The sequence below is a fragment of the Phocoena phocoena genome, chromosome 18 (assembly GCF_963924675.1).
Source record: "Phocoena phocoena chromosome 18, mPhoPho1.1, whole genome shotgun sequence".
NCBI lineage: Eukaryota > Metazoa > Chordata > Mammalia > Artiodactyla > Phocoenidae > Phocoena > Phocoena phocoena.
The window spans coordinates 50,971,243-50,984,329 of record NC_089236.1 but is presented as its reverse complement, the minus strand read 5'-3'; the positions used below and the strand labels follow the sequence as shown (position 1 = coordinate 50,984,329).

At 39.4% G+C, this 13,087-nt stretch overlaps 1 protein-coding gene across 4 annotated transcripts in view; it reads right to left on the bottom strand.

Moving 5' to 3' along the window:
- Positions 1-1,782: 1,782 nt before the first annotated feature.
- The window catches only part of LMO7 (LIM domain 7), a 131,476-nt gene continuing 120,171 nt past the window's right edge, over positions 1,783-13,087 (bottom strand). For 3 of the 4 annotated variants that reach the window (XM_065895862.1, XM_065895866.1, XM_065895865.1), the window contains 6 exons: positions 11,850-11,902; positions 9,555-9,768; positions 6,422-6,700; positions 4,419-4,527; positions 3,235-3,337; positions 1,853-1,875 (listed from right to left, as the gene is read on the bottom strand). In XM_065895862.1, the coding sequence (XP_065751934.1) occupies positions 1,853-1,875; positions 3,235-3,337; positions 4,419-4,527; positions 6,422-6,700; positions 9,555-9,768; positions 11,850-11,902 (781 nt within the window). Of the gene's footprint in view, positions 1,876-3,234; positions 3,338-4,418; positions 4,528-6,421; positions 6,701-9,554; positions 9,769-11,849; positions 11,903-13,087 lie in introns of all 4 variants that reach the window. The other variant, XM_065895863.1, reaches the window with a different exon arrangement.

The following is a 13,087-nucleotide window of genomic DNA, read 5'->3' as shown; positions in this document are numbered from 1 at the left end:
GGGAGGGGGGAGGGAGGTCCAAGAGGGAGGGTATACATAGAGCTGACTCACTTCATTGTACAGCAGAAACTAACACAACATTGTAAAGTAATTTTACTCCAATAAGAAATAAAAATAATGGGGAAAAAATAAAAGTAACTGTTATATCACTTTAAAGAGAATAAAATCTATTTGTTTAAAAAAAGTGTTAAATATTAGAAACGACTGAGATGCACGCAGTAGAGGAACTTGCAGGTAAGTGTTAACAGCACCAAACAACGGAGCATTATGCAACCATTAATAAAAATATATAGAAATGGTTTTAAGAACATGGAAAAATTCACAAGCCAATGTTAACTAGGAACACAAGATAAATAACTGTGTATGGATTGAGTTTAAACAGAGCTCTTGTCTTTGAAGTTTGGAATTGAAAAATTATATTCCTTACGCTTTAGGTACTTGATAAATTTTCATCATAAAACACACATTACTCTAATAATCAGAAATAAAGAATACTAAACAAAAATAAAAACTGGAACTAAATTTTTTATGTTCTCCCACATTACAGCTTCTTATATATTTCTAACCTATTCCAGTACAGTTCTCATATCCTAGAATTAACCACTCCAGTTTCCTTATTATAAAGGATTCAAGCAAGCTTGTATTTTTGCTCAAAACATGCTAAAGTCTTGCGTTCTTGCACTCTCACTCCAGATTTCTAAAACATTATAGATTTTTTTTTATCCTATAGATTTTCTAAACTTATCACTGAGGAAGTAAAAGAATATGTAAAGATTCTATGCAAATCATCCAACAATTCACCATTCACTTCACCTCTCACCATAAAAACGTATTGCATTCAAAAACAACTTTCCATCAAAAATAAAGTTTCTTGTTAAAATTTTTCAGGAAAAACGATATCACGATTGCAGTTATAGTTTCATAGGTATATACACATGTCAAAACCTGTCACTGTACAGTTTAAATATGTGCATTTTATTGTATGTCAATTTATTCCTCAGTAAATATGCTAAATAAAACATAGTATCAAGAAAAGCCACACACTGAAACATAATTAAAAGGCTTGGAAGGTAGACAAACACAGACACACACGGAAGAAAAAGAACCACTCTTTAAATGCATCAGCAAGTTTATTTACAAATGCAGTTGAACAGAAAGGCTCACTAGTTTCTGGAGAAAACTTCTGGCATACAAACCATGATGATCTTCCATGAACGAAAAGAAGCAATTTCTACTGGGAATTGCTTAGTGACAATTCTGGTGAAGAAAATAGAGCTCCCCTCATCAAGCAAATAAAATGTCATATAAGCTAAAAAAAAATTTAATAATGTTACGTAAATGAAAAGAAGGATACAGAAAGCAAATTTGGGGGTGGATTTTAGTGACATTTTCCGTATTGTTCTGCATTAATTTAGAATACATTACAATAAACAGAGCAAATGCAATTACATATTTATATTAACTATTTCAAATAATGTTTCCAAAACTTAAAAAAAAAAAAACCAATAAAATAACCCTCCTCAAAACACCGTTAGAAAGTCAAACTAGATCATTATCAGCATCAAAAAAATACTTTGAAGTTCTTATTTTTCCCCTGTGCTTTTATAATGCTGAATTCAAAAAGGAAATACTGCACTTTTCCCCACACACAATTACCTTCTTATAAATAAACAACAAAAATACAGGTTCTACCAAGACTATAATGCTCTGATGTAATCTAAAGAGGCCAGAAAAAGTATTATTCTTTTTAAAAAAGAGAGCAAAAGGACATACAACGTCTATTTATAGATCTATATCAGCAGCAACCACCTCTTCTTCTATCTGCAACAGTGCTTTCGTGTGGAGGCTTACATCACATGGCGGTTGGCCGTCCAGCTGATCAGGCAAGGAGAGAAGAAAGAAAAGTGCTTAGATTCAGAAACACTCAAATATCGCCACCTGGGATACATAGCAGGAATCGTTCAGAGAATGACCCCATGAGGTAGAAAGAGTTACCCTGTTACTCACTTAGGATAAAGCTGGGCAAATCACACCTCTGGGTTCTACAAGTCTTTCTTTGCAAAAAAATGGAGTAAAAATTAACTGCTGATATAGAAACAAGTTACACTCAACTCTCTATTATTTGTACTGGAGGAGAGAAAAGGCATGGGCAATTTTTCCATGATGATTCCAAAAATCAATTATATTTGGCTTTGGAATTTTGACTAAAGAGAGAAAAGCTCACACACATACACACACTCCCTCCCCATTCCATGCCCAGCCTTGACACTCTCCAACCTCAGTGCTGGCATCCAGGAAAGGTCTGGACCAACGGGGTGAGAAGGCTCAAAACACGGTGACAGATAAGAGAGAGTTGACTGGGCTGAAGCCATTTCCAAAGCACTCTTCACATAAAGGCCATATAAATACCTCAGAGCTCAAAAGCATATGGTTTGGCTGATACCACTTGTAACAAACACCCTTTCACAATAAGGAAGAAACACATGTTACCAGCATCAAGGCTCAAAATATAAAAAGGAGGAATGGTTGTCTTTACGTAGCTATAAACGATATGCAATCTACTTACGCTACCCTATGTTTATAACACACTTACAGGCAAAAACATGCTTAGACACAGAATAGCATGTGAAGTTTTCGAAAAACTCAATTTTTCCAAAAATGACACTGAAACACTATGTCGTCAGAATTAATGCTTAAATTATTGTATAATTTGATAGCATATGATTATAGAGTAACAAAGCATACACTGACTATTCTTTATTACCTTTTTAAACCACAGTTTTTAAAGTTGGTCATATTCTAAATCACATAATCAGACCCCATTAGTAAATAATAGAAATCAGCTAAAACGATGAGAGTTTCTTAGCCAAGAAACTGATGAGAGTCTATACAGAAGATTCATTTTGACTGTTGGTCTTGGTTGGTTTTTATGCTTGAGTCATCAGAAGTTTCTCCAGACTCAGCAGACTGCCCAGAACACCGTCCTGACTCCTGGCACGCATCCCTCTCTGGTTCTTTGGTCCTACACTCACCCTTGTGCGGCTGGACTCCTGAGCACTGACCCACTGACCCGCTCACCGGACCCTCTTTGAAGGGGATACTCTGAGATTCCTGAAGCCTGGAGCTCTGGGGCAGGGAGCTTGAAGGGGAGCTGGTGGAAGGTTCAGGGAAATGCATGGGAACCCGTGGTCTCCGTAAAAGACAAGAAATTTTCTCCCTGATTTGCTCTCTTACATTTGAGTCTGAGATAGCAGTCGTTGCAATACAGTTGGTTGTTTCGGATTCTGACTTCGGCTCCTGAGGAAGAGCCTCCGAGGTCACGATCACAGGCCACACACTGGGAGACAAACAAAAAAAAGCAAAAACAGGAAACGTCCACACTTAGCTCAAGAAAGCTTGGGGCACTCCCAGAAAAAAAAAAAAATTAAGCAAAATGCAGCTTCTAAGCTCTTAGATACATTTGAGCAAAGGAAAAAAAAAAAAAAAGGCCCAAAGATAATTAGATGAAAAGGAAACCTGCCAGATGAGACATTAAAGAATTCATAAAGCCAATTTTAAGAGCCAAGATATCATTCTAAATATACCAAAAGAATAGAAATGATTCGTTGATTGGTTTAAAGAAATTGCATCTTCCTTTCTCCCAGCGGAATGGAGAGGATAAAGCACCACAGGAAGGAACGGGTGAAGGGCACCAAGACTGGGTGTCTGGCTCTCTGCCCTGGGGTGGGTCACCCCAGGCATTCCCCCAGCACCAATTCGGTGAGGTTCACTCACGGTGCTTTCCCTTCAAGGCTGGGTATTTTGCTTCCATGTGCTCAAACACTAACCATTTTGACTCATTCTGCTATGCCTAGGAACAACCCAAGCCAGAGACAGACAAGCTTAAACAAGCTGAGCTCTAAAGGATCAGCTACCGGAATTTCTCTCTCTGGCCCAACGCAAGTTCAAGAATCAAACAGATGTGTCTCTAAAGACATACTGCAAACTAAGGGAGTCATAGAGCCCTACTTCTCTCTTAGGTGCAAGCAGACTGTGCAACTGTGAAAATACATTACTTTTCCTTTCACACTCTCCCTATTCAAAGCTAGGCTTCGGACACTGTTATAACTCATGTCCCCATGCTGTTAATAACCGTGGCAACATGTCAGAGAAAGCATTTACGCACCGTAAATTTTACTTAAAGAATCTCAGATTGGAAACAGGAAGTGCATAGTGCTTCCGGCTTTAAGTTTTGGAGCCAGGTTCAAGGTTTGAGAACCTAGTAGCAGTAGCAGGCCATCTGTGATTCAAAGTACAGCACAGACCGACAGAGGCAGCACCTAGCTTGTTAGTGGCGGGTCCACACCCAGCGCTGCAAGAAGCCATGCTCTCTCCAAGCAAAGCAATGCGGGCCTGTAGGCTGTCTGGCTCAGTCTCACCTTAAAACAATGCAAATGATAACAAAGACCCAGGGACTCGATGATCATGGCGGCTCCTTTGCCCAGAATGTTATGACAATAGGAGCACACGCGCTTCCCACTGACCGACCTAGACGTAGAACGAGAATGGAAGGGTGGCTTTCATCCGAGTAGCTCAAAGCTCTTATCTAAAAATCACACTCTGGTATTAACGTGAATCATAGTTTACGAAACTCTTTATTTTATACACCTGTGGCAGGAAAACTTTCACCAGCCAACCAAAGTATGCCTTGATTATACTGTACCTTGATGGATCTCCACGACGGCTCTGGAACCCTTGACACCTAGTCACATACATGAAGGATTTCCGTGCAATCAGTCCATGCTGCCCTTCGCGATGCTTTCGCCCTCAGACCACATCTGTACTCGGCAACAGTCCCCCCTCCTCTAATGCAGCCGACATCATCTTGCCAGGTAAACCCTCCCAGGCACAGCTCTAATCATGTCTTCTGCTCATCGAACACCGAAAGAGCAGCCCCGCTTTGGAGAGGTGTTGCAAGTCTACTCAACCTACCGCCTCAACCGTATTTTCTCCACCTCTTTCTCATTCACCCGATATTCTAGGTAAACAGAAGTATCAGTGCTTTCCTGACTGTACCTCTGGTTTACAGGGCTGCCTCTGCGGAGAATGACATGAAAACTGCCTGACAGCTACCATTTAGATAGGTAAGGCAAGTTTCTACTTCGCTTTATTTACAAGGCTTATCTCTTCTCCCAGGCCGAAAGGTGAAGGCTACTTCTTATCTTTGCATCCCACTGGACTGGCACAGCACTTCAGTGACATTGGAAAGGACATAGCTGTTGAGTGCCTCACGTTAGAGACCTTTTCAGGGCAGAGAAGTCCACAGCCCCGTCTCCTTTCTGCTTTCCGAGGGCAGGGTTCGCAGTAAGGAAACGGGTACTCTCTCCTCTGGCTTCTCCCCGACTCTGCAGTCCCTATCTTCCCTCCAAATTTACCAAAAATCCTCATCTCTTCTTCTCTTAATTTAAGCTCCCTGATACACATTTTATAAATCCTGGCACAAGCAACATTTTTAGCTAGATAAAAATATCTTCTCCGAATGAAATCCTTTAGTTGATAGCTTAAAAAAAAAATCCCAATATTAATCATTGTGTTTCTACTTTTCAGTATTTCAATAGTGATGAAAAGTAGCATAGGCCAGTAGCACTCCCTTGAGGTCTCAACAGAAACACTGCTGTATGTGGCTTTGTGAAGGTGAAGCATCAGTGATCTGTGGAGAAGCTACACAGATATAACACCCCAACACAGGCTGATAATCTGAGCTTTAACCCATACCAAAAGGCAAGTGTCAAGACCCACCATTATAACTCTCACACAGTTCCCGCAGCATATGACCTGCAGAATTCAGTTGATGTAGTCTGAGTAAGATGTTGGAAAACCAGATAAGAGACAAGCAATGGTCTTGGAAATCAAAAACCCAAAATGCCATATCTAACTTAAGGATTTTTTAAGCCAGCTTGTTCAAAGTTCCACAGACGATGGGTCTGGGTTATAATGCTTTCCTTTCGTACTCAGTTCCTATAAAATGATCTTATATTACAGTCTCATCAAAACAGTCAAACATTTTATAATACTGCTTTTACTCATCAATTTGTCATGCATTCTTGAGCTACTGTATATTTTTATGATTCCACAGTGAGAACTGTTCAGGTCCATCTGCATCTAAGACACTGACCACAGGCCCAAGTAAACGAGGCAGTGGCAGTGAAGTAAACATTTTAAAGGCCTCCAATGGCTTCATAAGACATCCATAAATGCCCTTGGGTTGGCATGGAAAGATAGCAAGGAACTGATTTGGGAAAGGAACACTGAACCTGACACACTCAAAAAGGCTTGTTTTTCTTTTTTCATTGGAAACCTTGGACAAGATTTTGGGAAATTTTTAATGAAAAACAACCCCTTGAGACGAAGGGAAGAAGAGGGAAAACCCAAAGGGCCTCACCTGTTGCGTGGCTGGCAGCCGGGCTGCGGAACCGCAGGGGAATGGCTGCGCAGTATGGGGGACGGGGTGGTGGTCTTCCCGGAACCCGCTGAGGGAGGGGGTACGCCGGAGGAGGGGTTCCGCATGTAGGCACGGTTCGAAGTGGACAGCAGCTGAGGTGGGGGGCGACTGAAGTCTTGGACAGAGGAAGTGGCATAGACTCCTGAAGGCTGGTTGAGCCAAGGGGACTGTCGCCAAGAACTGGCTCTCGGGGAATCCAGGTTATCTAGAGATTCACCTCTGAAACACGGAAAGGGTTCATCCAAGTTATAGAACACATTCAACTAGAGATCCACTTAACACCATTATAGTCATTAAAATACCCATGTATTTTATAAGCAGGTATGAATCTAACAAGGCCAGTTACATATAAAATTACCTTTAACAGCTAAAGTTCCTTTTCATCAAAGGCACCATGATGTTTCATATTCAGTTAACCTTCATTTATTTTTTTTTAATTTTTTAAATTTTTATTGGAGTAGAGTTGCTTTACAATGTTGTGTTAGTTTCTACTGTACAGCAACGTGAATCAGCTATACGTATGCATATATCCCCTCTTCTTTGGATCTCCTTCCCATTTAGGTCACTACAGAGCAAGAGTTCCCTGTGCTATACAGTAGGTTCTCATTAGTTATCTATTTTATACACAGTATCAATTGTGTTTATATGTCAATCTCAGTCTCCCAATTCATTCCACATCCCCTTCCCCTTTGGTATCCATACGTTTGTTCTCTATGTCTGTGTCTCTATTTCTGCTTTGTAAATAAGATCGTTATGCACTTGACATTAATTCTGACCTACAAAGATCGACTCCAAATTATGAGGGTTTTTTCCTACCTGGTCAATTTTGTTGTTATGACTTTTAAAACTTTCTCTCTTATCCCAAGTTTGAAATATGTATTTTTTTCAAATTATAAAAGTATTATATCATCATGATGAGAAAGACCCAAGCAATCCAGCAGGGTATATACACTTTTACTTACAATTTACCTGCCCTAATCCCCAGAGGTAACCACTGTTGACTGTGTATCCTTCTAGACTCTTTCCTCACACATGCAAGTATATATTTACATACATATACAAATTTACATATGTACGTATAACCATGTCTATATACATATGTAATGTGCTCGTATGTTTAACATGCTTAAACAAATGGGATTATTCTACAACTCATATTCTTCATAACTTGCTTTATTGCATGTAATATACATTTTCTTAGAACTATCTTCATGTCAGTTCAGGTGATAGAAGGTACTTTGGTGGCCCCCAGTGGATCATCTTCCTGGTATCCACGTCCTTGTGTGGTCCCCTCCCACTGATTCTGGGCTTAGCCATGCGACATGTTGGTCAAGGGGACATTAGCGGACATGAGACAAATGGAGGTTTGATAAGCACTTGCACATTAGGGCTTATACCTCTTGCAAGGTTTCCTCTTTTAATCCAGGTGCCAGGTTATGAGGCAACCCAAGCAGCTATGTGGGGAAGCCTATTTGGAGAACAGCAGCTCCCAACCAATAGCTCCAGCTGAGCTCTCAGTGGAGTATCAGAGGTCAGCAAGTTATAGCCCACTGCCAGGATACGAAAAATGCATGAGCTAAGGGTATTTTATCTTTTCAAACAGTGATTTAAAAAAACAACAAAAAATACACGACGCAGACTTAGGTGGCCTACCAAGCCTAAATTATTGACAATCTGGTCCTGCACGCAAAACAAATTGCCAACCGCAGCTCTAAATGACTACAGCTGCCAAGTGCCCCAACCAATACCATGCAAAGACCTGCCCAGCCAACGCTCAGAATTTTGAGAGTAGTGAATTGTTATTTTAACCCACTCACTGTTGAGGCGGTATATTATAGAGTGATGTCCCTTTCACTCTTTAATAGTTGTATAGTATTCTACTATTCAGGGTGCCACTATTTATTTAATGAGCACCAAGTACACTCTTATTTGTAGATATTCTGATTATTTCTCTTTTTTGCTACTGCCAATACTATCTTTGCATACTTATCCAAATATAACCAGAAGATAAAGTGCCGGAAACTCAAGTGCTCACGGGGTATACGCAAAAACTTCTGCTTAATAAACACTGAAAGAACTGCCCACCCGGTTGGGAACAAGAATTCCTGTTTCCTTATACAATTGTCAACACTAGATTTAATCAGTACTAGATTCAATCAATACTAGATTTAAGTTAATTTAATCAATACTAGATTTAATCAACCTTTTAACTCTACAAATCCCACGAGCAAGGCATACCACTGTTGTTTTAGGAGAAGTGTTGATCTGTCATATGCTTCCTGACTTTGTTTCTTTTTCTATGAACTATCTGTTCATATCACTTGTCTATGTTTCTATAAAGTTGTCAGGGTTTATTTACTGATTTTCAAGCGTTACTTTTACATTGAGGTAATTAGCCCTTGGTCTGTAATGTGTTGTCAGTAATCTTCCTCAGTTGGTCAGCTGTGGAAATACTAAATAGAAGTAGCTTCAGTATTCACTTACCCACGATACATCTGTTTAGTTCATCCTCTCATCTCCAATTAATTTATATCTCTGGATTTTCCTTTAAGTTACAAAAATTAGGTGTCCACACTTTGTGAACACTACTTTCATGACTCCAATCTAACCACTGCCTCGTTAGAAACAGAGGTTTAATTTTTTTTTTTTTTTTTGGTTCAGCATCATCCACGGAAACACTAGGACCACATCAATTATTTAAGTACCTGAATCACACATCAGAGCTCCACAGGCAGCCTGGCAACCTATTAGCCGTGTGGTTTTGTCTGAGTGCGTTGCTTGCTCTAGTCACAGCTTCTTCGTATGGAAAAGCAGAATTACTATCCCTGCCTCAAGATATTCTTTCCAGATTAAGTGAGATGATGTAGACAAAGCACCTGGCACGTGTCTGCCACTAATCAGTGCTCCGTGACAAGTGCCCAATGACATCTGCTCTCCTTCTCTTTCCCCCACTAAATCTTACATAAGAAAAGAAATGATGACATCTCTTCTGTCCAAAGCAGCCAGCACGTCTAGAAATTAAACATCTGCACCTCAGTATAGAAGGAGAAATAATTCTGAAGATGTCTCTCACCTTCTCATAATCCCAGGCAGACAAATAGGCTCTTTATTGACACTGGAACTGCGCTGTCGGATCCAGCTATTGTCATCATAAAGGGACGTTCTCTTCCTCATTTCTTGAAGGATTTGCTGTCTCTCCAACTCCGCTCCTGATGGGACTTGTTCCTTCTTGGAGCTTTTCTGCGATGAGCTACTGCTCCCAGTTCGGTCTAAATATCTATTGCTTCCTAAATTAAAAACATCAAAAGTTCTGGGATTAGCACATTAAAAAAAAGGCATAGTGGATAAATCTCCAAATACAGTGGAGCAAAAAAAAAAAAAGTGACATTGGGCACATATGCTCACATTATCAATTCTCAATGAGACTGCTGCCTCAGAACATAAAGGAACAGTCTCCTGTCCCTAGAAATTCCAATTCCACACCCAGAGGCATACCAGAGGGCTGCCTAAAAAGGAGACAACCAGCCTTGATTTCAGCAGTATTACATTACAAACTGCTCATCTAGAAAGTTTCTCTTCCACTATTTCCTTCCTTCCTAAATTAAAATCAATCAAGCACCTGCTCACTGAATGCTTGCTGTGACAACTCTGCAAGGGAACAGGGCACTCTGTTCTTTCAAAACACGTACACTCCCCCTGCGGAGAGAGCTAAGACATAAACGCATGCATCTCCGGCTAACATGGCTCGAGTCTTCATGGTATAAGTCACAGAATAAGTCATGACCAAATCATAGGAATGAGAGCATATTCAATGACCAAAACGGCTTTTGTGAAATAGCCAAGTAATCCAAATGATAAGCAAGGAATGTTATCAGACTTTTATCTCCTGTCAAGGAACAGACAGAACTATAATTTGGATGAATGACAATTAAGTCAGGTTTTATCCTGAAGGCGTTGTCTCCTTGGATTTGCTGATTAATTCCTGATATGGGTAAAACATCCCTAACTTTGATGTATCCTCCCCATCTCAATTTGGATTAGAAAATTTCATCTAAGGATTTATTTTCTTTTGCTCTCTAGATTCACTGCTATTGTCTTTCTTTCAAAATTCATTCTGCCTTAGTTTATCTTCCAGTAAGCAATGAACAAGGCCACCAAAGGTTTCTTATACACGCCTATGTTTACATTGGTGTATGCACACAGCTTATCAATTTGGTCAGATTTGGAATAAAATGTTTTCTATTTTAAAGATGCCTTACTGGCATAGCCAAGTTTTTCAATAAAATATTTAATAACGTCTACCGTGTGCTATACAAGAGCTTACGGTTAGTAAAGGGGAGAAAACATACATAGAAAAGCAGCCAGATTAATAACACTAGTCACAATATTAACAAAACTATTTCTGAGAGTCACACTTGTTATTACTAACAGGTCCCGTGTTTACGTTCAAGAGAGAATATGATCACTGCAGGTTAAAAATGTTTCATGGCAGATTCAAGTACTTAAACTTTAATTTTAATGGTGGCTTAGGGGCAAATTCAGGGGAGAAGAAACTGGAAATCCAAACAGGTGAGAGCAGAGGAACTAGATCAGAAAGCATCTGATAAGTTGGAAAATGAGAGAGAGAACAATTTGGTTATAGTTAAGGGCCCCTAATGGGGAAAACAGCAAAATACGCTGGAAAGTTAAACTAGGACCAGACGATGGAAGGTCCTCTGTGTTAAGGGAAAAGGGGTGATTACAGAACCTATTAGAAACTGTAAATTCTACAAGCTTTAACCAGAGCTGCCATCAGACCATTGGGGCCTGTGGATGTTGTTTTGTTCACAGAGGGCTGTAAATTTTTTTTCATGGCTCACAGGCCCAGCCGCTCCGGGGCATGAACCCGTGTCCCCTGCATCGGCAGGTGGACTCTCAACGACTGCGCCACCAGGGAAGCCCCATTTTGAATTTTTTGAATCTTGTCATTTAAATGTCCAATTTCAGGTTTATATGCAATTTCGGGTTTATATACAATTTCCCTGGTACTCTGCAGAAAACTTTTCTGTCCCAATTCTTTGGAGGCAAGATGAAATTCACTATACAAAATCATATCAGCATCACTTTGCAAAATTTCCACAGATTTCCTTAACTATTTATAATCATTTTAATCTTGCAGTACTCCCTCCATCATAAAATAAAGCCAAATTAAGCACAAGATAATTTTGTTCTTATACACAAATGGGAAGGGGTGCTAAAAATCTGTAGTATTTTAAATATGTAATCTTAATCAACCTGAAATACCTTGACCTTAAAAATACTGATCATAGGGTGTGATAGCATTACTAAGCAATTGCGCTGAAGAATTCTGGAAAAAATTCACATTTACCATTTTTGTTTGTGGGGTAATCATCCAGTTCAGTAGTGGATCTGGATTTATTCCTAAAACACAGAACAGATTACATACATCTCACTAAGAACATCCTTTTCATATTTATGAAGTAAGAACCCCCAAAAGATTACTTTTTAAAGCAGCTGATTTATTTCCCATGTCTGTTGAGAGCCATATTTATTTTCATACCAAGGTATTTTTCATGTTGCACAAACTAGCAGAAAACAAGACATCTCTAAAGAGAAAAGAGCTTGATGCTAGGAACAGAAGCATGTGAAAATCCTCTCCAAGTTGATGTCAGTTAAAGCCTATGATTTTCTGACCAGCTTGAATACTTTGACTCTCTTCTCTTCCAGACATCAATCTTCCCAGGCTGTACAAAGCATCTGTCATCAGATCACCTAACATCAGACTGTCAGCACTTCCTTCACACTGCCCAAGGGTCAAGAAGTCATCTTTGGGGGCATTAGGGTCCTACTCTGAAACAGCAACTCACCAAATGTTATCCTAGCATTCCAAAGAGGTACTGGAGCACACTGGCATAGGCAACTTCTGAAAAGGCCTAAACCTTGGGTCCATATACCAATCCATGCTCATCTCTTTCTCACTCTCCTAGGCACAATAACTTCAAATACTAGTAATAATAATGAATAATAATATATTATATAATAACAATATACATTGTCATACATAGGTATATGCAGACGTTTATAATATATCAATACAACATATAATATATCACAGCTGTTAGCAACATCCATGAATGGTTTCATTTGTATTAAGGTAGAAGAAAATATTTTTAATGCATGATGTCTAGCTACGCTCCTTAATGCCTCTAGGGCATGCTTTATCACAACTACCTACGAGCGTTTCATACTTTCCAGGATTCCTTAAGTTTCCTTTCCCTAAAATCTACTTATTTTCTCAAGGTAATGAACCACATACATCAAGCTTATTTATATATATATAAATAAATCATAGCTTTAAAAAAGAGAGATACACATTTTAATGATCTAAAGTTACCCAGAAACATTCACTATAAATAAGGTTATCCATCACTAGAATTTTTTGTCTAGCTTAATGTCAGCCCATTAGTACCTTTATGTATGCTGTTTTTCTTTTCCCTATCTACTCTGAGCCCTGTTTAGTCATCCTGATTGCCTACAGAGACGAGTCCTTCCTTATTTCTAAGGTGAACTTCCTAAAGGAGATATTTTAGCTGTGAAAACACAGAT